Raw genomic sequence first — 25,550 nt, 5'->3', positions numbered from 1 at the left:
ATACAATATAGCTAGTTAGAGTAATGCAATTAGTGAACATGCTGTGCTTAGATTATCATAAAAACAATACTCGGCACGAGATAAAGATTTCATGATTTATATCACACATAAATGATACTACAAAGGACTTATATTTATGGATTATGCATTGTATCAAATTTTTCTACCCATAAAAATTTTCAGTTTTATTGAGAAGTTGTATTCTTTCATCATAAGTATACATTAAATATACCATTTCACCTAATGAAATTCATGATTTTCCTTGTTTTCACCTCTCTTATTTAGTTTCAGTTGCATAATTTGGTAAAAGAAGTTATAGTGACTCATGAATATTATGGCAATAATTTTAGGTTTTCTAAACTGTTCTATCTAAAACTTGAACTCCCTTACACATCATTGAATGATCTCTTTACATTCTAATTAGATAAAGAACCTTTGAATATAATCTCCTACACTCTTTATTACAGTAAGATGATATTATAGTAATTCTTAAAAGTTATTCTAGATTCTACCAGTTCATCTGATACTGCTTCTTTTTTGTGTTGCCACTTTTAGAGATGTGTTCCAATAAAAGGATATGAAAAGCATATGTTTTCACTAATTTGTAAAAACACTTGTGCCCAAATAATGCCAACAATACAGTAAAAACCCAGCATGAATATGGATAGGATGCTAGTCTAAATATTAAAATAATTATTTTTCATACATGATTTTAAAAACCTAATATGAAATATAAAAATATAATTATAGTTCCTTCTTAAGAGTATTGTCTTTTTGGACACTGGCCTGGTTATGTGAAGATTCTGAAGAATCTATAGCCTACTAATTTTACTTTAACTTTCTATGAAGTCATTGTTTTCATCAAGAACATTTAAAAATATTCACATCCTTTAAAACAATAATTTTGCTTCTATTGCCACTTCTTAAGAAAATAATTAGAGATCTTATTTTAAGACACATCTTTAACAGTATATTATCTGCAAGTATAATTAGAATAGCCTATTATAAAAGTAATTATAAAATGTATGTGTATACATATTATTTTTTCCCAGAATAGAGGTATGCATCAATAAAGAATTCTTCAACCACAGTTCTGAATACGGAGTTGAACATGACTAATGATTTTGAAGAAATTTAGGAGTCAAGGATTTGCTTATAATATAATGCTAAGTGTTAAGATAAATGCACAAATTATATTTGGAATAAATCCGATTGCATTATGCATATACAGAAAAATACACTCAAAGATACTTATTGAGAAAATATGAAATGTATTTTTAAAGGTCTATGTAAATTTGATTATAATATATAATTTCCATGAATGTTTGGTACTTTACTGTAAGAGAACCTCATTTAGATTATCCTTTTTAAAAACAGATTACAAACATCATCAATAAGGTAATTAACCAAGAATTGTGTCCTTCCCATTTTCTATAAAGTCCAATACAATCCCTCTTCTACATTCTCCTTTCACTATCTGACACTTCCTCTAATCTCAAACTTGCCCCTTCTCCCTCAGCCATGCTGGACTTTGTGCTTTCGATTCAATATGCCAGACAAGTAGGAAATGCACTGGTCATTTTCTCTGCTCAAAATTCTTCCCCAAGGAGCTACTGGTTGTGCTTCTTCATTACCTTCATATGTTGACTAGAATGACATATTCCCCTAAGTATTGTTGTCTACCCCTTCTACAATGTACTTTGTACATTTGTACTCAGAAAAAGTTGTTGAATGAATCTTGCTGTTCAGAAATATTTTTAATTAACACATTATCATCATCTTTATCATCGGCAACAGCAAGAATGCTAAAATTTTGCGAAAGCACAAATGAATTTCTTCGCTAATAAATTTTTAGTCATTGATATTATCCATGAAGAATTAATCATGGCCTCTTCTATACTAAGAAAATGATTGGTGGAATTCAAGTACGGATGCCAATGCTACAATGGTGGAATTAGAGTAGAGGTTGATACAATAGCAAAACTTCTCCATATGTTTGTATATACACTGCATTATGAGGTGGTAAGACAATTAGAGATAATCTAGGTTGGTCCTCTCATTTATGGGTACGGAATTTAAGACACAGCCAAGTAAAGGAAGGTCTTAGCCAGAGAAATAGATCTGCAGCTGGTATTATTACTGAGTCAATACTGCAACTGATTTTAATTCCTGATCTTACATTCATTACAATGATGTGGAATCTTTCAAATCTTCTGCTATGCATTTGATGATACAGTCAAGTACCTTGATATAATATATAGCATTTCTGCAAATACTCATACATCCTAACAGACATTTTAATGTTTGTAAACATTTGAAAACAAACGTGCACACACATACAAATCAAAACACAAAATTTGAATTAAGGAGAAAGATTGGCTTTAATGAAAATAGCCATTAATCTTGCTTTTTTTCTAATAAAATTTTTTAAATTGCATTACTATGTGTCAATTATGTCAATTGTCATTTAGTCAATGTGTCAATTAGTGCCAAAAGGGAAATTTTATCACACTTAAGACACACAAACACAATTTTTCCCAAAGTTTTTTATATTTATTTTATTTTTGAGACAGGGTCTCACTCTGTCACCCAGGCTGGAGGGTTGGAGTGCAGTCTTGTGATCACTGCAGCCTAGTACTCCTGAGCTCAACCCAAACAGTCCTCCCATCTCAGCCTCCTGAGTAGCTGGGACTACAGGTGTGCACCACCATGCCCCAAATATTTTTTAAATGTTTTAACTAGTTACTGAAGGAGAGAAGCCCATGACTTCTAAAGGTTTTTAAAAAAATGGGGTGGGGGGGGGGTAGGAGAATGATTGAATTAAGCTTTTTAACTGGATAAAATATTTCCAAAGATGTTAGTCGTTCATTGCCCTATAAGTGTTACAAATTGACAGTCTCTCTCTACACAGTTTATCTAGACTAAATTGTCTCACAGGAGTCCAACTATCCTGAAAATGTTTGAACCTGATGAAGGTGGAGGACAATCTGCCATGTGTGAGGACTTAGCTCCACTGGGGGAGCTCCCTCCACAACTTCAGCCTTGGACAGTAATGACAGAGGGGAACAAGAGGACACATCATTATAGAAGAATTTGTGCTATTCATCCTTTTGTGTGGACAAAACTTTCATTATTCCTTTCAGGTATTCATGGTCAAATTGGGGGTTTAATAGTTAGTTATTTTATATATTTTAATCATAATATTTTAAATTGCTGAATCCAAATGAAAGGCACTGTACAGGTCAATAACGAATGCAAATCTTCTTTTCAATTTTTTTTCAAGCGAACTCCTTCATAGCTACTCCTTTGATAATACAATTTTAGATTTTTTTTAAAAAATGAGTTAGCTTCATTATTAAAGAATGAACCTCAAGAGCCAGTCAAATATATATAATGCAAATGTAAATCTAATTGAGATTGAGATTGTGTTTAATCTAATAGCTAGCTACTTCTAATCTGAACACATCAAAACACCTACAAAAACATTCTAAGAACCTCCATTGAAAGAAAAGAGCTTGTTTCACACACCTGTGAATAAATTTTAGTTCCCTTTCTCCTCTCTCTTTCTCAAGTAATTGCTGGTGTTTTCCTGGTCACTTTCAAATTCCTTAATTCCAACCATTTACCCTTCTTTAAATGTTTCAGAAGTAATTTACTTTCCAGTTGTGAAATACAGAACATAAAGTTGTTTTTAATAATGAAAAGTAAAAATGTAAATGAGAATAAAATAAAGTACCTAAAATTGCATTTTATCAATGGAATTTGGAATTGCACGATGTGCCATTTTTAGACTTATAACCATTATTTAACCTTTCTGAATACATATTAGAGATTACTCATTTAGTGATGGCCTGGCAGTTGGGAAACTTCCTATTTCACTTCTAATACTTAGTTATGCATTTAAAGGATGGGGCTCACTATGTTCTTAAGAGAAAATGCTGGAATTTCAAATAAAACACAATAGTCATAACAAAAAGATTTGTGAAACAGACCACAGTGCATTCTAGGCTGAAAAATTGTAAGCATCCCTTTTTGAGTGTTCAAGAAGTTTTCGAATTATTTAATCATAGGCCATATTTCGAGGAAATAAACTTTCACTTTGCCTTGAGAATTCAAATATATGTTATTTTCCACTATCTAGTTTAACACCATTAGCAACTGTAGTTTTAAAGTCTAAACTTTATATTATTTTCATATCTCCAAATCTAGTTTTTTATATTATATCTCTTCTCTAAATTACACAGACTTTGTTTCTCCTACAGATGTCATATCCATCTAATTGCCAAGTGCTGTTACTTATTTGCAAACTACCTCAAACCTTCATATTTCCACTCAAACTGACCACCACATAAATTCTGGTTCATATCACTTTATATGGGAAATAGACCCAGACTGGCCCCTTTGATATCATCTTTTCTCTCCTACAATTTGTTTGTAGAGTCATTGCAAAAGCTTTCCTAAATTACTGCATTAATTATGTTATGCTTCTCCCTTATATTTTTGATGGTTTCCTACTGATCATTAAAAATGTTCAAATTCTCAGGTTAACATCCAGGGTTCTGCAAAATTTGGTCTCAGTCCTTTTCTGCTAACGTTAGTAATTTTTAAAATAAATTTAAAATTTTTGAATTGTTTTAGATTTATAGACAAAATGAGTTACTACAGAAAGTTCCAACTACCTCACAACTAGTTGGCTCTATTATTGACATCTTATATTTGCATGGTACATTTGTCACAATTGATGAACAAATATTTATTAATTATTACTAACATTATTACTAGCTCAATTCAACACTTTTTTTTTTCAGAGATGAGATCTCCCTGTGTCACCCAGGCTAGAGTGCAGTGGCAACATCATGACTCACTGCAACTTCAAACTCCTGGGCTCAAGCGATCCTCCTGCATCAACCTCCTGAGTAGTTTGGACTAAAGGTGCATGCCACTATGCCTGGCTATTTTAGAAAATTTTTTCATAGAGACGGGGATCTCACTGTGTTGCCCAGGTTGGTCTTGAACTCCTGCCTTCAGGAGATGCTCCTGCCTTGGCCTCCCAAAGGGCTGGGATTACAGGCAAAAGCCACTGTTCCTGGCCTAAATTCCGTACTTTACTGTGATTTCCTTAGTTATTACCATATGTCCTTTTTGTGTTCTAGGATCCCATCCACAATCTGACTCCACAATTTTTTATTCTATATAAAATTGATTACAATTTCATCACACAAACCACACACCCACAGGTAAGATAAATTTTCATTCCAACCAACTTTTATACTCAACTCCCATCCATTATTTAATATTCATATGGTAGATTTAAAATAATTTTTAGACTGGTATTCATAACTAGCACAATATCAAACTACATATTTTTCCAAAAGCTTTGAAAAACAGAAACATCCACTGAGGGAAAGTAAGCTTTAAGAGATCAGGAATTAGGCTTTAGGCTTGTTTGTACATAATTTCACACCTTCGTTCCTTATATAGTGGCACAAATAGCTCTTGACTCAATGCAAACTATATTTGAGAAGATACAAAACAATGTATAGCATTTTGAAGAATCAGTAATGCTTTATATGTCAGTATTATTATTGCTATATAGATTTTACCTTGTCCAATATTTTTAATAGGTATTACATATTAAGAGCATAAAGACAATTATAAGAATTTACTTATAGTACTAAGAGACCAAGTTAGTTTTAGTCTCCCTCAAGTAAATTAGAAGAAAATTATAGATAACATACTAATTACTATCTATCACATCTATTTATCTTTGAAGATTTTAATAAGAATTTATATGGCAACACACTATTGACTCAACTTCAATTTCAGTATGATGTTGAACCAAAGCAAATTAAAAAATCTGACTTCTTTTTAAAGTAGTTCATAATGCAGATAGATTCCCCAAGGCAAAATTAATTACTGTGCTGTATTATTAACTGAATTTGAGTAGTTTGACATTATTGAACCGATATCAGAAAAATTTGGTTATGTTAGAAGAAAATGATAGCATATCACTCAAACATTGATGGCACTAATACATGTATCAAGCATATTCAAATGAACTGGTGATACGTAAGTAACAAATGTAGTGAAATGCATGTACAAATTTATATTCATAACACCATAGTTCTAAAACCAGTGAAGTAAAATACTTATCATCTATTCATAAAAGCATAATACTCATAATGTAAAACCAATAACTTGCCCCATGGCTTTAAAAATCTGTTTCTTTCATTCTTTTCAACATTCAACATTTTAAAAATGATGGTTAATGAAATATTGTCATATGAACACAGAAATAATTAGGTTGATAAATAATGGGTTTTGAATACTTGTGTGCTAACAAGTCTATGTGAAAATGCATTATTAACTATTATTTATACATTTTGGAATTTTAAGGACAAGTTCCTAGCAACCTGGTACAATTTCCAGGCACAATTAGAGTACATTTGAGAAGTTAATAATATTTTGGTAGATGTAGGCTAGGTGTAATTTTTAAAATTTTAAAAAGCTTATGCCATTAAACTGAATATAAATATATGTGTTTAAATAAAATAATGTGTGTTTATATATATGTGAATGTGTGCTTATAAAAGAACATATATTTAGTAATCAAGTATAGAAAGTCAAAATTGCATCTCATAAGAACAAATCTAGGAGGAGATTTATTTCTAACCTCTAGGATTCTATGTAGCTTAGTTTTTAAAAATCTCAGTACATTACAGAAGGAAAGTGTGAGCAGAAACATAGTGTTGTTTTCCTCAGTGAAAATGAAAGAAAGAAACCTGGAAAACTCCGGCCTCTGGAGAGTCGTTCTTTTAACTTTTATTATTTTAATATGGGTTCTCCTATAAGTTTAAATTCAAGGGTATCTCACCTCGTGCCCCAGAGGCACATTACCCCTCTCTTTAGAAACTATTTAATATGTGAGTACTTTGCTGCTATTCCTTTTCTTGGTGATGTCTTCTTATTGCTTTCAGCAAATCTTTCATTTCTATCATTATTTTCTACACATCTCAATTGGTTTAGGTGAACTTACCTAAATTGATGGTTTTTAAATCAGTGCATATATATGGCTAACTGAATCAGCATTTCACAAATAACTGCCCACTACTATCTGGGTATTCAAATTGAATGATTTAATTAGAAATGTGTCTTCTGGGTACAGTAATAGGAAAGGCGGTTTCTGAGTCCTGAGGAATATTTACCAGCATCACCTGAGGTCCTTATTATATTTGCTCACAGGATAAGCTGTTATTTTGCTGATTTGTCTCATGTTTCACAGTGTTGATTTGATTCACTATTTTCCTGAAGATGTCAGCTTACTGTAATTTTTGTATATACTTTATAGTACAATATCAGTTATAGGCAATCAAAACCTAACCTAAGTTTTTCTATCTTTCTCTCAAGATTACATTATATTCTGAGCATCTGCAGTCACATATTTCAAGTAAAGGAGTCATCCGTTTCAAAATGGATTGCACTCATTGTTTGCAAAGTCCTGATTCTCTTTCCACCCTTTCTATTAAATCATTTGTTTCCTCTGCATATTGTTTTTGCCAGCCAATACTACTTAACAGCCCAACTGTATTGTTAAAACCTGATGGAAGTTCTTAATACTGAAAAACATGATCATTCTATCAAGGGTTTCCAACTCCCAGTCAAGATGTTAATAAGGCCTTTATTCTCCAAATACAATCATCCCCATGACTCCCTCTTAAATACCACCTAGGCTGGTTAGAACTTCATTATTTCTCACATGGGCTATGGCCACTGTGAAATAATAAAAATACCTATGAAATTAGAATTAGACATCCTAAGCTAAAATTTTGGCTTAGTCACGCAAAAGCTCTAGTAACCTTAGAATGGTTATTTCCTCTATTCAAAATGAAAATAAATATGCCTGTCTTATGAAACTGTTGAAATTTTTGTATGTTCCCTGAGGTAAGTTAGATAAGTGTACATAATTCTGTTCTTTGAATAGTCATTAAATGTTGTATCTGCTACTGACTTTAGCAGAACTACCCTAAGGCTTAAAAATTATTAATAGTTTGATATCATGTCATTTACCGGATCAAGATCCTTTAACATTTACCCATTATCAACTTCAGGTTCTCTAAATTCTTCTGCTTAACCTGTGGTCTTAATACTCGATCAATCTTTTTTTCTTTTAAACTAGTCATTGGGAATACTTTGGAGATTAACAAAAATATTTTCTTCCCCACACAAAGCCTGCAAACTACTGGTGGAGACAAGTTGGTGCAAAAACAACAACAACAACAACAAAACAGTCTCAGCACTAGACGCCTCTTTCCTAAGAAAGAAAAGAAGAAAATGCCTCAATGGCTGGTTGTAGAGTGAGCTAGCAGGGGTGACAGAGAGGATTTGTTGGCCAAGGTTAAAAGTTTACACTGTTTTGGAAGTGTTGTGCATTGTAATTGGAAGAGTGAAATGACCTGATTTACATCGCAAGCAGATCACTTTCTTGCTAATTGTTGGTGATTGAGTAACAGGACAACAAAGAAAACATGTGACCACCCGGGAGGGTATTTTGAGTAAGAAGGGTAGCCTGGGTAGGGAGATACACTGGGGGTGAGTGAACTGAAGAAATTTCAAGTAGAACAAGGGGGTGGTAACAACACGGCTTAATGACAGATGTTAGCATGAGGAAGAGAAAGGAAATAGTAATTCCTTTGTTTCTAACTGGAGTGACTAGGTAAATTGTAGGAGTATAAGAAGGAAGATGGCTGGGGAGGGCTTGGGATAGACGTGAAGATAAAATGCTGGCAGGTTTGCGATGGAGGAAAAAAAATGGAGTTTAACCAAGTATGTGGGGTTTTTTGTTGTTGTTGCTGCTCTATTTTAATTGTGCAAAAACTTTGATCAAGTACCTAGAGAACTGTGAAATCTCTCATGAATACAGATGGACTACAGTGTTTTGTACATTGTAGAGTCTCATTAAAGGGGAATTAAATTTGTGTGTATAATGTAGATATCTTGGAAGAGTCTGAGATAGTTCTAAACATAACACTCACGCTAGCACTTAATAAATACAACATTTAAAAAATAAAAAGTGATCTTATTTATTGCTCATAATTAGCAGAAGTACCATTTGGCACTGAGAGGCACTGAATGGGGAGATAGACCATATATTTAGAATTGTCTCATTATATCTTGTTTTGACCAGTGGCTATATATTAATAAGCTAAGCCTCATATATAAGGGTGGTTTTAGGAGCATATAGAAATTAAATTATTTTTAAATGGTGTTAATGTGTTAACACAGAGCTTTTTGTGTCTTCTATCCATTTTCAGTAAGACTGACCAGGATTATCTACAGAATCTGTAGCAATAAACTAGAGATTATTCTGGGTAAAGGTAAGTAATCTATATAAGCACCAAAACAGAATAAAACAAAACCAAAAAACACCAGATATGAGTCTCAGGAGTAAATGCTAAGCAAGGTAAATCAAAAGAATAATACTAATAAATAATCACAGTTAATCATATGACTATAGGTGGTGCTGAAGTACTCTCCATAAATCTTTAAATTTAGTTATAAAGAATAAGGTTCAACTCACCTTTTAAAAGTAACATATCTTATTTCCAACTTAGAAATATTGATACAACTGTTCTGCAAACTCTCCTTTGCACTTAATCATCTAAGATTGTAAATAAGTAAAAGGGATGAGAGTGGAAATTTAAGTACAGACATGGCATGAGACAGACAACTGCTGCACTCCTAAAGGCATCAAAATGAGCGAGTTACCTCAGTTCTCTGATGCTCAGGTTTTCATCTCTTAAAGGTGGTAACAGCAATATCATCAACTTGAGGAGAGATGTGTTTAAAAGCACTTGCTTGCGACAATGCTTGACACATAGTAGATGTTTAATAATTTTTTTCTTTACATTACCAATTATTACTAGCTGATCTTTGTTATCTGATTGAATAACTTCATATGGTTTGTTGTATATTTATACTCTTTTAAGAATTTCATTAGGAATTATATTTAACATAGAAGTGTCAGCTCTGCTGTAAAAATGAGTGGGAAAAATCAACTTTGGGTATCATCAACAAACAGAAATCGATATTGCACAATATTTCTTATGAGTTATGCTTATTGTTCAGAATAATTTCAATAAAAGTCTTGGGCACAGCAATTAAATGACATGATATTATAATATACAAAGTTCAGAGAGTTTTAAACATGCCACTGTCCTTTTGAAACTTGATGAATGATCAGCTTGGCCATCAAGTTGTTTGCATTTTCAACCCTCCTCAGGTGTATCATTAAATAATCATACTAAAGCAACAACCTGACTAGGTAACCACACTGAAAATAAAGTTTTGTTGCTGTCTGTAAAATAAGATTTAAACTCATTAGTATGGCATTCAAAGTCCTTCATAATCTGACCCCAACAAATTCTTTTGGTCCAGTTTATCTCCATGATAACCCTACACTCCAATAAAAATATTTTGATTTATTTGCCATTTCTAAATTATGCTATGGCTTGCTACATCTCCACTTCTTTGATGATGCTATTATCCCACCTTTAAACACTCAATTCACTTTTTAAATTACTGTCAGTTTTTGTAAGTTTTATATTTTCATCTGATAGAGAGTCCACTTTCAAGATCGTATTACAAGCTCATGTAATTTGTGAAGTCATTCCTTATTTACTTCTCTAGCAAAATTAATTATATATATACACACACATACATATATATATATATGTAGATATAACATTTACCTAATGGAATTACAGATAGATCAATAGAGAGCTGATATCCTCAAAGACAAAACACTTCGAAGGCAAACAATGTCATATACATGAGTATATGTAATTTTTACTGAATTACTGAAGTAATATTTACTGAATTACCTTATCCATGTATGAATTAATGATAATGAGACCTGGCCCTGAACAAACATCAAAACATAACCCCATGAGTAAAGAAAATATTCTCAGATTTATATTTACTTAAGATGTAATCTATTGTCTATTGTTTTCTAACAGAGTGCAGTAATGCTTGCATACATCATGAAGTTATTCTGTATGCATTAAAATTTTGTCAGGTTTTCTTGCCATCTCCAATTAAATACTACAAATACTCTTAGCTTGTAAGGGTAAAAGGTCAGATATCTGTATAAAGAATATTATGTAATGAACACGGTAATTCAAATTAGAAAGAAAATGACTCAGAACAAAAACAAAACAATTTCATCTTTCAATATGAATTTTCAAATCCTCAAAGAAAATAAAATCTAGGGCAGACAAATCAATTTCCATGAAATATATATTTTGTTTCAAAAATAAACCCAGTGTCAGAGGTAAGGGTGTATTTATTATTGGTCTGCAAATCCTAAAAGTGCTATTCAAAATGATCCTATGCTGTGATTATACATTACCATGTGCCTAGGTTACTTTTTAGCTTCCCAAAATAAATATTTATCATATTTACTTTGGCTAGACTAAATAGTCCATCACCCCTTATACTCCTTTTTTTTTTTTTTGTATTCAGTCTGAAGATTCCTAACTGCACAATTCTATTATGATTTCATAGAATATTGGATTAAATAATGTGTCTTCATAGTAGATAATTTTTTTCATTATACAACTGCTTAAATCATCATCAATATAACTTGTCAAGAATTTTAAAAAGGAAAAGCTGTAACATGCAAATTAAATATGACTGCATATTCCTTATTCATAATTTTAAAATAAAAAAATCCATATCTTGAAGTAACTTTGTTACTTTTTTGGTGAATAAAACTGACTTGAACTGACATAGGTTACTTATATTATTAGTTTACCCTATTTAGTGCGAGTATTCAGATATTTCACTACACAATGTTAATGTGTTTGATTATGGATACTGTCACAGAATCCAGTGGAAATGCTACATAATGTATGTATATGAACTATAGCACCTTTCTAAGATCAAAAAAATTCTTAATTCTGGAAAGCATACAGTTTCAAGAATTATATGCCTAAATATCATAACATCAATTTTCAAAAATTCATGAGAACCATGAGACGGAAAAGCAAAGAAAAAATTAATTTTAACATGTTAAAATATTTGGTTTGATATATTCCATGCCCCTATTTCTTGTTTTTTACCAATTATAAATATGAAATAATGGCCACACGTGTTTTTGATGCATGTGCACCTTGTGGTAGAATATCTTGGTAATTTTCTTAGCTTCTCTGAATTTTTACATATCTGAGTGTCATTTATATAAGTGCTTATGTGAAATAAGAGATTAATGGACTTTACCCTGCACTTTATAGAAAAGATTAGAGCCACCTATTATAAACTACCAGCAATTGTTTACCCTTTTCTTCCACATCTCTGTTTATGTTTTCAAATTTATTTCTTCATTCCTTTCTTTACAGAAGAGTTTATCTTTACTTTAAAGCTAGCCTCCCCATTATGCTTCAATGAACATCCTTTTTCTAGTCCAATCTTTCAATATTTCCTCCTAACTGGATCAACTGCCTCAGTATATTGATACTCAGTTTTCTTGAATATTCAAAGCTTTTTTCATCCATAACAATATCTTCCTTAGCTACCCCAGCTCCCTCTCCATTACTTGCTACGTTTTCTTGAAACAGGAGGAAACCTTCTGTCTCCGATCTCTGACCATAATTCCTTGGCATATCCCTCTTTAAAAAAACCTATTTATCATATACAATATGATGTTTCGAGATATATATATATATATATGGAGATAGAGAGAGAGAGTGAAATAGTTAAATCTGGCTAATTAAAAACTGTATTGCTTCACATAGTTATTATTATGTAGGGAGAACACTTAACATCCACAGTCTCTGCATTCTTCAAGAAAACAATATATCATCTTTAACCATAGTCACCATGCTGTACAAAAGATCTCTTGAACTTATTTCTTCTAACTGTAATTACATATCCTTTGACTAACATCTCTCTAATCCTCTAGGCCGGCCTCTCAACCACTTCAGCCTCTGGTAACCATCATTTGACTCTCTACTTCTATGAGATCAGTATTTTTGGATTCCACCACATGAGTGAGATCATGCAGTATTTGAGTTTCTGTGCAACGATATATCCTTTTGAAATCTCTTATCTTTTAACATCTTAACTCCTCTCATGGAAATCAGGAGTGACCTGTCAGTTGTCAGATTGTATAGATGTTTCTTGAACTTCATTGTGTTAGATTTCTCTAAAGAACCGACAGTGTGTCTTCTTGCGTAGCTTCGGCCACTGTGACTATGTAGCTTCCTACCCCTCTCCTTCCTTACTGACTATGGCTTTCCTGTTCTTACTGTTCTTACTGATAACTCTTCTGTCTCTGTCCATTCTCCTCTGAATACATCAAACAACTCTTTGAAACATTGTATATATATCTTCTATATTTCATGCTTGTTTATGCTGTTTAAGTTTCTCCTTATCTCTTAAAGTAAAATTCTGTTCATCTCTTAAGTCCTAGCTCAAATTTTAACTCTTACATGAAATCTTCATTGAATAAGTATTAGTATTCTATCCCTCCTCTTTAAAAGCCCTAGAGTTTTCATTTATACCTAAACAACAATACATTATTTTCTACATTTTACTATATTTTCAATATATATTTCATTTTCATTACTAGACTGTAAATTATTTGAAAAAAGGTTTCATAAGTCCCAAGAGAGTCTAGGGAATTGGCTAGGAATCCTCACTGGAATGTAAGCTCTATGTGAGCAGGAATGTTTGTTTCACTTACTACTCAATCCTCAGCACTTGAAACGGTATCTGTCACATGCCAGAAATGCAATATATATTTGTTGAACAAACATTCAACATAACAACTAAGACAGTCCCATATGCATAGTGGGCACAAGACAAAAAGTTAGTTAAAAATTCAAAACATATTTTTTTCAAGTAAATGTTTCTTCTTTCAAAATAGTGAGCTTGAAAAGTTATACATTGATGCCAGTCACGCATGGTCACATATTTGGGACTGCCCTCAGGACTAGTTTGTGAATCATAAAATACAACCAGCTCAGTATATTTTATTTTAAACAGAAACAGCAGTATTCAACCAATATATTGTCGTAATTTGGCTATCAATTATACTTGGCTGGAAATGAAATGTAAAAACTGTGGGATTCAGTGAAATATCTCATCTAGGGGTCTCTAGATTTTGGATTCCCACAGAACATACTGAGTATTTTTCTTGGCAGGCTGAACTATTACTGACCTCTTCCTCTTCCTAGCTTCTTAACGTTGTGTTCTATGGGATTCTGTTATGAACCCTATTATCTTTTCTCCCAATATTATTTCTCATTAATTTACTTGGATTTAAGTATGCTTCTATGCCAATAACTTGCAAGTTTATACCTCCTGACCTCTCTGATTGCCAAACTGTAATTGCCAGCTGCCTCTTCTGATACTTCCATACGGGTGCCTCACACATTTCTAACATGTCTAAATCTAAACTCTTCTTTATAAAGCCCAAATGTTGTTCCTGCAGTGACCTCACCCTGTCTTCACCACCTTAGTAAACTGCACTACTGTTTAGGCAGCTACTGAAGTCACAATCCTATGATACAATAACACATCAAGTTTTATACTACCTAATTGTTTTCTGAAGGTTTTCTCAAAGATCTGGTTAACTGAAGTTGTTTTTTTGTTTTTTTCCTAGCATCTCTGGCAAAAAATTTCAAATGTTCCACATTACTGAGTCAATTCTAATAAACATATAAGCATCAGACATTAAGAGATAATTAACACATACATAACATTAAAACTTAATTAAGACATTAAATAATTCAATTAATATTCCATTTAGTTAGACATTAAGTCATTTTTTTCCTTTAGAATTTCTTATCCCAAAAACTAATTTCAAGTAAAATACTAAGCAATCCATTATCATTATAAAAGTAGTGGCATATATCAAAACAAGTTTTTAATCGCTTACTTTGTTCATTCCTCCTACCTCTTCACTACTCTGGGCCTCATTTTCTCTTGCCTCGGACTACTTCCCAAGCTTCCTAATTTATTCCTCTCTCCCAACACATTGCCAGAAACATCATCTTTTTAAAATGCAAGTTTGCAATGTTACCTCCTGAGCACCCCTAATGGCTCTCTATCAGGCTTTGCATCACTGGGCTTCCAGCCACCTCCCTAGTCTCATATCTGCCATTCCTAGTCTCACACATTGCTACTCATCTGCACCTCACAGCAACTTGCCATACACTGGTTCACGTCATCTGTGCTTCTGAGTGTTTCCTGTCATCCTCCCTCCTCTGACTTTACTCTGCCAAGTGTGCAGAAGGGTCTGCTCAAATGTTTCTTACTCCACAAATTCTCTTTGATTCCCTAAATCTGGGCTGGGTTTTCATTCTACATGAATTTTGTGGACATGTCTTACTGCACTGACCTCATAGTTTATATGTCAGATTCTCTTATGACAGTGTGAGCTCCCTGAAAACCCAGTCTGTGCCTCAGCTCATCTTTGTATTCCGTGGTATACCTGTTTATTTTAAAACAGTGAATGAATAAATGAATGAGTTAAAAGCTTTCCTGTTTCCATGATTCCTTACAACACTAAGGAAAGAAACAATGAGCAACAAATAAGAGAAATAGAGATATTGTGCACAGACTGACAAAATATATACATCCTAGTGTTTGGTGATAGCACAGTAGTGTCAGTGGGTACGTCTGGATTGAGACATTTTAGCGCTTTCATTCAATATATGTTAAAGGATCAAGAATCAAGCTCTCAAAAATGACCACTTACATCTTCAGATTTCCTTCAGGTAAGGAAATAAATGGTGCTGCTACAGATATGATGTGCCTATTTGGAGACTTTGAAGTCTCTATTGTGTGTTACAGGAATGGCTTGGTAGGATGGAAAGAGTCCTACAGTGGAAAACCACAAACCTGGAACTAGTATTGCCTTTGCCACTAACCTGAAGACTCAATGGAAACTGTCTGTTTTCTTATAAAATGGAGGCGTTATATTTCAAGGTTTCTTCTCACCATAATGTTTTGTAATATGGCTTTTAAAAGAACAGAGGACTTCTAATATTGGAACATGCTCTCAAAATGAAATAAGAGAAAATTTCTGGGGAATGTTTTAGACCTATTAAATTAACAAAATTATTTCCTTAAGTTCTTAACTAACTGATGCTGATAACTAGTCTGAATTTTAATAGTGTACGGGCACCCTCCTAGTTCCATAAAAACGTACTTAATAATAGTACATGATTTTTCTTAATGAAAAATAAAAAAGGTGGGCACAGTGGCTCTAACTGGTGATCCCAGCACTTTGGGAGGCTTAAGCGGAAGAATTACTTGAAGCCAGGAGTTCAAGAGCAGCCTGGCCAATGAAACAAGACCCCATACCTATAAATAAATTTGAAAAATTAGCCAGGTATAGTGGTGTGTGTCTGTAGTCCTACTTTGAAGGCTGAGGTAGGAGGATCACTTGAGCCCAGGAGATCAAGGCTGCAATGAGCTGTGATTGCAATATTGCACTCCAGCATGGGCAACAGAACGAGACCCTGTCTCTAGAAAGAAATAAAATGAAATAAAAAATAAAACAAAATATTGTCATTATAATAAAACTAAAAAAAGGACTTTTTTATGTTGATATGTTGAGATATTTACTTGAAAGATACAATAATTATAAGGCAGGAGAGGGCTTTTAGGACATTTGGAAATATAGTCCCAGCATTCCCTAATTTTAGCAAAAGCAAGAGATTCTCAAAATCACATGAGTCCGTAGTAAATCATGCAACACTTGTTAGGAGGCTTTACAATGAGCAACAAATATGAGAATCATAAAATCTCTCTATTTTCATGATACCAGCTGCTGGATTCTAGAAGCAGATGTTTGCACATGTGAAAAATATATTGAAACTTTTAAAGTTAGGTAAACTGTGGGGGCAGTTGCAAACTTTGGTAAGCAAAAATAAACTGAAGCTGCATACAATTTGGGAAACACTTTATCCAGAAAACATAAACCGAGATGAATTTTGAAAGTCTTGAAAGACAGCACAGGAGGGTGGGAAAATTGACACTGAGAAGCTATTAGATAAATGCATTCTAGTAAAACCTTACAGGGCTTGAAAATAATTGGAAGTCCTGGCAAATACTGCAGTTTCTTAGATGCCACCTATGTGAAAACAACAGTGTCCTTAAACATTTCTAAGTAATTTTTTTTTCTGGTGTTAAATATTCAACAGTTTCTTCCTGTCCCCCATATATGACAGTAATTTTCTATTTCCTTCCTAAGACAAATTTACTATTAATAAGCTTGCAGCAGCATTTCTTTTAAAAATTGTTTTCAGAGACTGGCATATGGCTACTACAAGGAGGGACACAGTCATCACCTTCATGTTCTTGGTTACGTGGAAGTGGTTTTTTGGCAGGCCAGGTCTCACTAACAGCTGAACAGCAGGCCTCTGTGACAAATGTTTCAGCACTGATTGAGTGGTTAGGTTAAATATTAAAAGCTGAAAGAGCCAGTGCCCCTTAACAAAGACTGGAATGTAACAAAAGCCCATCAAGTCTTGAGTAGGCCTTTCCTGGGCCTTAAAGCATAGCAAGATAACAAAGGAATTCTTAACAGGACACGTTTAGGATTAAACAGGTTTTACTGGGGGTCTGAAGAAACTTTCCAGACCTCCACAAACAAGTTTTATTGAGGGATCTAAAGGAACTTCCCAAACCTCCATGATTTAGCAGGAGACAAGATGAGGGTAATCACCCCCGGCACCTGGACCCATCTAGATTAAGTACATTTACCGAGGCTCCAGAGGAAGGTCTTCAGGACTCAGACCTTAGTTATAGATTAGAAGAAGTTAATCACTTATGTCTTTAGACAAATGCACACTTACACATAGACATATAGCTTAGAAGTTATATAAGCTCTGGAAAACTTTGTAATTTAGACTTGGTCTGGTGATACTTTCCCAGCCTTCTCCCTGTACCCGGTTGCAGAAGTAAACTCTCTTCTTTCCCAGTTAGTCTGCATCTTGCTATTGGGCCACAGGAATAAGCATCTCGACCCTCTCTTTGGTCTGGGAAAAGTTTGGCTGTTGTCTGTTATGGGAAGGTCTGGGAAAAGATCTCGACTGCTTAATTGGAAGAGTCAGAACTACAGTAACCATTCCACAGACTAGAACACAGAAAGAAACAGTTCTACTTTTCTATTTAGTGTCAGTTATAGGGAAGATTGTAAAGTAACTGGTTTGTGGTCAGCACCTTAAACCTGTAGCTCACTAACTTCACACAATCTGAACGTGTGGTTCCACACATTCGTCCCCAGGTGGGCACGAGCCTCAACTTCTATTTCCTTGCTATAGCTTTCTTAAATAGTTCCTTCATGGTAAAATACAGGTTGTGGAAAGTTTCTTAATCGGTTTCATTTCCAAACATAATTAGAAATATGATGAACTTTCAGTCATTATATGGGGAATTAGAAAGGGAGAGTTGAGGGAGTGAAACTCAGAGCCTCCCCCACCCTTACCTCTAGGCAACTGCGAAATTACATAACAAATACTGCCCTCATTTAAACTAGCCTAAGCCTATTTTGATTAAGGTGCCCCCAAGCAAAATTCAAATACTAACTTAAAGAAACAAACAAATATTTATTAGCTTTACTTTCTGTGATTTTCTAGAATGTTCTAGGAAGGAAAAAAAGGCCATCCTTAAGGAAGAAATTTAGTTTTAGAACTGGAATTCACTAAAACAAACCAAAGATATTTGATATTCCTATTACTGGCAACTTTTCATGGATTTTAAAAATTGGATTTGAATCGGGAATTTCATTATGAAATTTTAAAACTCAATGTAATTTAAGAAGACAGATTTTCTAACAGTAGAGGCAGGAGAAGGAAGCCATAGAATTAAATAGAAAACTAGAAATTACAAGGCAATTAAATAAAATGAAAAAATGAGAAAGAATTAGAATGGTAATCCCTGGGAAGCAGAGAAGTCCTTGAATCCAGTCACCGGGAAGGGACTGACAGCCGGCCACCCAAAAGGGTGATGTTAGAATTGGTGATGATCCCACCGCCACTTCTGGCACAGGTTGCAACAGAATTATCCTGTACAATTCTATTTCAAGGAGTTGGTTTCAGTCAATTATAAAGATAGCAGAAAGCTGATAATCCTTGGAAAATTGGGAACTATCACTTAGCCATCATTAAGGAGCTCAGAGAAATTGCTGGTAAGCACTTATAAGGACTGTACATTTATTAGTTAGAAATCAATGGAGACTATTAAATTTTAGAAAATGCTTATTAAATCTTTTCATGAAGAAAAAGTTATTGCTAACAATCAAAATAATTTACAGGGCTTCTAATGGATAGAAATTCAAAGATACAGTACTTAAAGAAACTAAAGTGTGAATAATATTCTGAGGCTTAAGAAAACATTAGCTTCATAAACTCTTAAAAAAGTTTTATTATTTATAAAACTATATGTAGCTCTTCTTTACAGAACTAATACTATATTTATTTTCATTAGGTCTTGATATAAATCAGTTTATCTTCTTCCAAAATATAAAATCATTAAAAAAAAGGATCAGATATATTTTTCTCAATATTCCATGGTTTTCTTTTCCCATTTTTAAAATAAACAATAATTTATTAGGTAAAAATACATATTTACCTTTTTATTAAGTAATATGCTATTATGGTACTATACAACTTCCAAAATATTTGGAATTTTTTAATCTACCTTCCTACCTACTATATTTTATAAAGGATGAAGGGGGGGTATGGAGAAAATCTAATTAACTATTAAAAAACTAGGGCACAAACATGCAATAAAATGGAAAGAAACTAGATACATTCTTTGAATTTTTTCCCATCACACTAAAAGAAAAAATAACCTCTTTCTACTAACGGGTTTATTAACATTATATCCTTAAAGCTGTCTTCAGCTCTAGTACAGTACATCACACCTTCAATTAGCTGCTGAATTCTTTTAAATTATTTTGCCAAAATAGTGGGCAATACATTACCTTTGCGATGTATTTGGAATTAAACTAATGGTAGCAAAAATACACAAATATCAGGAACGGAACAAATAGAAAAATTTCACTGCACAGAAGATGAGAAAGTAATATTTGAGCTAATAAAATAAAATCTCAAAAGGCCTAAGTCATTTCCAAAGGAAAACCATTATTAACAAAGAAAGTATTGAAAATGTGAAGATTATTTTTGAAATTGATTTTCATTTCTAAATTAAAGAAATATTTCAATTTAAATATAAAACATTATTTTTCTAAAATGAGATCATTTAAATTGGAAAAGAATCTAATATAAAAATATAAAATATAATATGCTACTGAATTTTAATTGAAATCTGTGTAAGGCACTGCTACACATTTTTAGTAAGAGAAAAAGACTGAGAAACACATCTCCTTTCATTTAGCTCTAGTTTTTTCTCGTAAGAGAAAATTTACTTTTGTTTTTTAGGGTAATTTTGAAACTATTAAAATTAGGGTTTAATATTTGAAATCTACATGAAATAATTATTTGGATATGGCTGCCATCATCTCTCATCTATAAAGAAAGTTGTTATTTATATGTGTGCTTGACTTAATTGTGGAATTTTCTCTCATGATGTTTTTCAAATAGAATAAATAAATACATTGATCAAGACAATAGCTGCTTGCTTATTTAACATTTTAACATGATTTCTGAGTAAACTACTCATTACATGAATAGCATAAAACATTGTTTGAAAGAGCAGGCTTTGAATGTATTTTTTAAATTTCTATACTGCCTTCACTACTTATAACTACAGAATATTAAAAAAAGTTGCTTAATAGTTACTTAATATCTACTGAATGTGAGAGTAACAGTACTTTCCTACGTATAAATGCCATGAGAATTAAATAGGGTAATATGTTTCAGGTACTGAACAAAATACAGTAGTTCAATCAATGCATATGAGATATTTTGATCTTCTACCCCTTGGTTTGCACACATTAACTGGTTTTTACTTACTCTGATGTTTATTCAATATATTCTCATAGCAATGAGTCAAAATGGTTATTTGAGCAAAGTCTCTCATTTGGAGACAAGGTTGTGTAGAAAATAGAAAAGTTAGAGCCATATCCAGACCTAGGATTAAACTCCAACCTGCTGTGCCAGTTAATAAACTTCGAGTTAGCTTATTTTTTATATGTAAGATAAAAATAAAAACTTTTTAGAGTTTGCAGGTTAAACAACCTAATGTTGAAATTGTTTGCACTGTTTATGGTAAGTGGTAAGAACTCAATAAATTGTAGTCTCCTCCTCTAAATCTAGATGAACAGATACAAACATAGATACTTGAAAGACAGACTGACAGATAGATAAAATAGTTGACATAGACAAAAAAGATAGATAAAGAGATATATAGATGAGAAGTAGACAAAGAAATATAGGAGGATAGAAGACACAGAAAGATGAGAGGAGAGAAAGCAAAGGAGGGGAACATGAAGAGGGGGAAGGGGAGAAATAGAGAGAGAGAGATCACCCATCTGTAATTAGTTACATATGATTACTTAAAGGCAGGCTCTAATTCAAATTCATTTTTGACATTTCTGAATGATCTAACGTTTCCTTACATATTCCAAGCACTTACTAGATATTTATTAAATGAATGAATAAATCAAATCAATGGATCAATCAATCAGTGAAATATTATTTTAACTAATTTTAAAAAATGCAGGGACATGGATGAAGCTGGAAACCATCATTCTCAGCAAACTATCGAAAGAACAAAAAACCAAACACCGCATGTTCTCACTCATAGGTGGGAATTGAACAATGAGAACACTGGGACACAGGAAGGGGAACATCACACACGGGGCCTGTTGTGGAGTGGGGGGAGCGGGGAGAGATAGCATTAGGAGATGTAACTAATGTAAATGACGAGTTAATGGGTACAGCACACCAACATGGCACTTGCATACATATGTAACAAACCTGCACGTTGTGCACATGTACCCTAGAACTTAAAGTATAATAAAAATATATATATATAAATCATGCTTTAAAGTGGAAGCCAGTCTTTTACACATAATTCATAAATTATTTAAGTGTATCTTCTAGATTCAAAATAATTTTCCTGTATTTACTAATAGGGATGTGTGGCATTCTTACTCTTAGACTAGCAATTATTTCCTGTGCAATATTATTTAAAATTTATGCCATCTTTGGCATTTTTAAAATAATAATAGCCACCTTCCCTAGACTTCAATTTTCAATATCAAAATTGAAAAAAGAGCTTTTTAGTATAAATTGCATTTTCATACATAATAAATAAGACCACTTCCTTTCTCTATAAGAGAATATACATAAAATTCGCTTCTGTCAAATACATTTCTAAGTTAGTCGTTGGCATGAAATTAAACAGTTAATGTGAACAGCAGTTTTTTCTTGTTGCTGTTTTTGTTGGTTTGCTCTCTTTTTTAAAAATTAACAGAGTTTCTCATAAAGATACAAAAAACTCTTTACTTACTTTAGGCATTTTCATAAGTAGTAGCCAATCAATTATCTATCAATCATTTTATGTGTCATGCACATAGATGGGTCTATCTCATGCAGTGTATTTACATATCAAGTTTCAACAAACCATTATTGAAAATGTATCTCAAAGATTCATATGTTTTATAAAATCACAGAGCTACAACCCATCATGACCATTTAAGTCACGTCAAGTAAACATACAAATTTTCAGAAAATGGGAATAATAAATAAGGATTCACATTGCTTTTGTTAAAAATAATTTTTAAAACAATATTGCACTATTAACGCAGAAAGTTGCTATGGTAAAAGATCGTGAAAAAAGTCATCGGTCTAGCAATTACTACTTAGAAAACAGCTTTTTCTGAGGTCAACCTTAAAATAAATTCAGCATAATTATATTCAGTCCAAAAATATTAATATATATTTAAACTGAATATGTATTAATTTTGTTTTAAAATATATATATAAATAAGTATATATAAACATATGTATATACTTATATATATGGGTATATTAATATTTGCATTAAACATTTTAACGACTAGAAAACTTAACACTGTATCTGTTGAGGTATATATAATAGAACAGGCTGCCCTACAGGCAAAAATTTACTTTCTATAAATCATTAATCAGTAAATGACTTAGAGGTTAGGTTCACATATTTTAAATGTAGTTTCTCATTCAAAACAACTGAAATAATAAGTCTAAATATATTTAAATACTACTAATATTCTGAAGACTATTACTATATCAACTACAGTTCTTTTCACTTTTTACAATAGGACATAAAAAACCTATTCACAGTTTTTAGTCTTATACATAAGAGTAATTTAATTTACTTTAGATGAATCATTAGCAAACATTTCATTGTATTTGAAATGACAAAAACATTAAAATTAATAAAAAGTCATGAGATGAATAAATTAGAGATAAAATTTTACAAAAATATATGTATTTAAGACACATTGCTTTATTACCCATTTGATATTCATGAAGCCTTAGATGTAAATCAAAAGAAAGCCAAAACTCTGGTTTACCTATGACTCTTGAAAAACTATTTTGAAGCTAAAATCCAAACAAAAAATAAATCAACAAGCACTGCTAAGAGCTATAAAATTCCAATGATTTCATTTATCTAAAAAGTGTTGAATTTACTAATTTTTATACTGTAAATTCATAAATATACATATCTAGCTAATATATGCCATATTTTCCTTGTTAGTATAACCCCAAATAGGAAAGGGTAGGAAATGTCTATGAAATAAGAACAATCAAGTGACTTTGGTCAAGTTCTTATTTTAGGATTAGTGAATGATACCCAGGGCCTTCGTTTTTCGTTTTTGACTGTGTTATTCAATGGTTGCTTTTTTTCTGGGGCAACCTCAAGATTTGCTGTTTCTTTGATATATTATAAATGGTCCATTCCACTGTGATAAACTGCAACTCTAGATCTAGTAGGTTTATAATGACTGCTTAAGCTTTACACTTTGTAAGCATTGGAAGACTTCACTCACCTTGTTCAAGTGGTTGGCTTTTAGTTGAAGTAGTTTTCATCTTGAGTGCCTCCCTAACAGACATGTCACAGCAGGAGCCTTTGTTAGTGTCTTGGTCACTGTCAGCCTGATCACTGTCCCCGTGCCCACTGTCTCTCAGGCTGGCTCTTTCTGGGTCCTTAAACGTGGAGCTACTGAAATACATATAAAGAAAAAGAAGAGAAAGTGTTGTCTCTACTAGTTTGAATCTGAAGTGTAGTCTCTTGCAAAGCAATTTTGACACGAATGCAAATGGGGAAGCTGAGAAAAGTTATTTAATAGGCCTTACCTTTGAACAAACTGCTGCCTGCTGCCCATGTAATTGGGCTCTGCGGGAAAATTGTCTGTCTGTGAAAGAGAAGGAAAAAAATACGTATAGTTGTACACTGGACAAATCTCCTGCAGAGCAACAAGATTTCCTAGTGGAAAAATGATTAATAATTCAAAAATTCCCTTAATCTTCAGATTTGTACGTTTTAATTGAATTGGAAATTGCTGACATGTAATTATGTACTCAGAACAATTAAATGATTCCGGTCCACAAATTACCTGTTAAAGTAAACAATGAGCCTGTCATAACTGGCATTCTCTTTTAGTACCAGGATGGATAACACTGGCTGTGTTGTTTCATTACTTAGATATTAAGATTGAATATTTGTGGGAGGAGTGGGAAAATAACCTAATTTCTCCATATTAAAAGTGTGAATTATTTAATAATACTCATTTTTAAACATAATTACATCATCTGCTGGGATTCTATGTGTTTCTTGATGTAATATCATTTAAAGTCATCCACTCCTCAATTAAGAGATGCAGGGCCTTTCCTTCCAATTTTGCCAGTAATGGATACAAGCATATCACATATGGTTGAACTCATTGCTATAATTCATTCTCACCTACAACCCAACTATGGAAATTATGTTCAAACAATCCAGTGGGAATGGATTTCTATTTTACTTCCTAGTTATTAAAAACAAAGCAAAACAAAAATAAGAGAGAAAAAAATGTTACTTAAAACGTGAGCATAAAGACATTGAGAAACCAGGCTTGTTTTTGCAGTTGTTTTTACTGCTTCCAAACTGACATGGAGGTCTGCCAAAAAGAACTGAATTCTCCTTGTATCATGGAACAGAGTCTTTTGGGAGAAAGAGACTGGATCTTTCATAGATTTCCCTATACTGTACATTCATACACATTACTTCTTCTTGCAGCTGACTCAGTGACAAAGCTTCTCCTGTTTCCTGCAACACTTCATATCACGGCATTATACTCTGAAGCAGCTATGGGTTCCTACAAGATCATCCAGCACACAAGTATCAGTGACACAGGGATCATGCAATTCATGAAACAGAGGGCCCAAGGTAAGACTTAATGTAGTGCAATATGAGCTTTCCTTATTAATAAGGCTAATTTAAAATAAGATATTCTTTTTTTCTTCTTCCCATATAATAATATAAAGCATTTGAATTTGTGAGCGATTACTGAAAAAAGAAAAAGGCATATTAAGAATGATAGTTTAAAG

General features: G+C 32.8%; 1 protein-coding gene across 5 annotated transcripts in view; it reads right to left on the bottom strand.

Moving 5' to 3' along the window:
- PCDH17 (protocadherin 17) overlaps positions 1–25,550 on the bottom strand; it is a 98,906-nt gene that overhangs the window by 38,401 nt on the left and 34,955 nt on the right. For 3 of the 5 annotated variants that reach the window (XM_009427022.5, XM_054665343.2, XM_063792166.1), the window contains 2 exons: positions 24,318–24,376; positions 24,011–24,183 (listed from right to left, as the gene is read on the bottom strand). In XM_009427022.5, coding sequence (XP_009425297.1) covers positions 24,011–24,183; positions 24,318–24,376 — 232 coding nt within the window. The remainder of the gene's footprint in view (positions 1–24,010; positions 24,184–24,317; positions 24,377–25,550) is intronic. The other 2 variants (XM_009427023.5, XM_054665344.2) reach the window with 1 other exon arrangement.

This window comes from Pan troglodytes, chromosome 14, assembly GCF_028858775.2.
Source record: "Pan troglodytes isolate AG18354 chromosome 14, NHGRI_mPanTro3-v2.0_pri, whole genome shotgun sequence".
NCBI classification, from domain to species: Eukaryota; Metazoa; Chordata; class Mammalia; order Primates; family Hominidae; genus Pan; species Pan troglodytes.
This window is presented reverse-complemented; position numbering and strand designations above follow the sequence as displayed.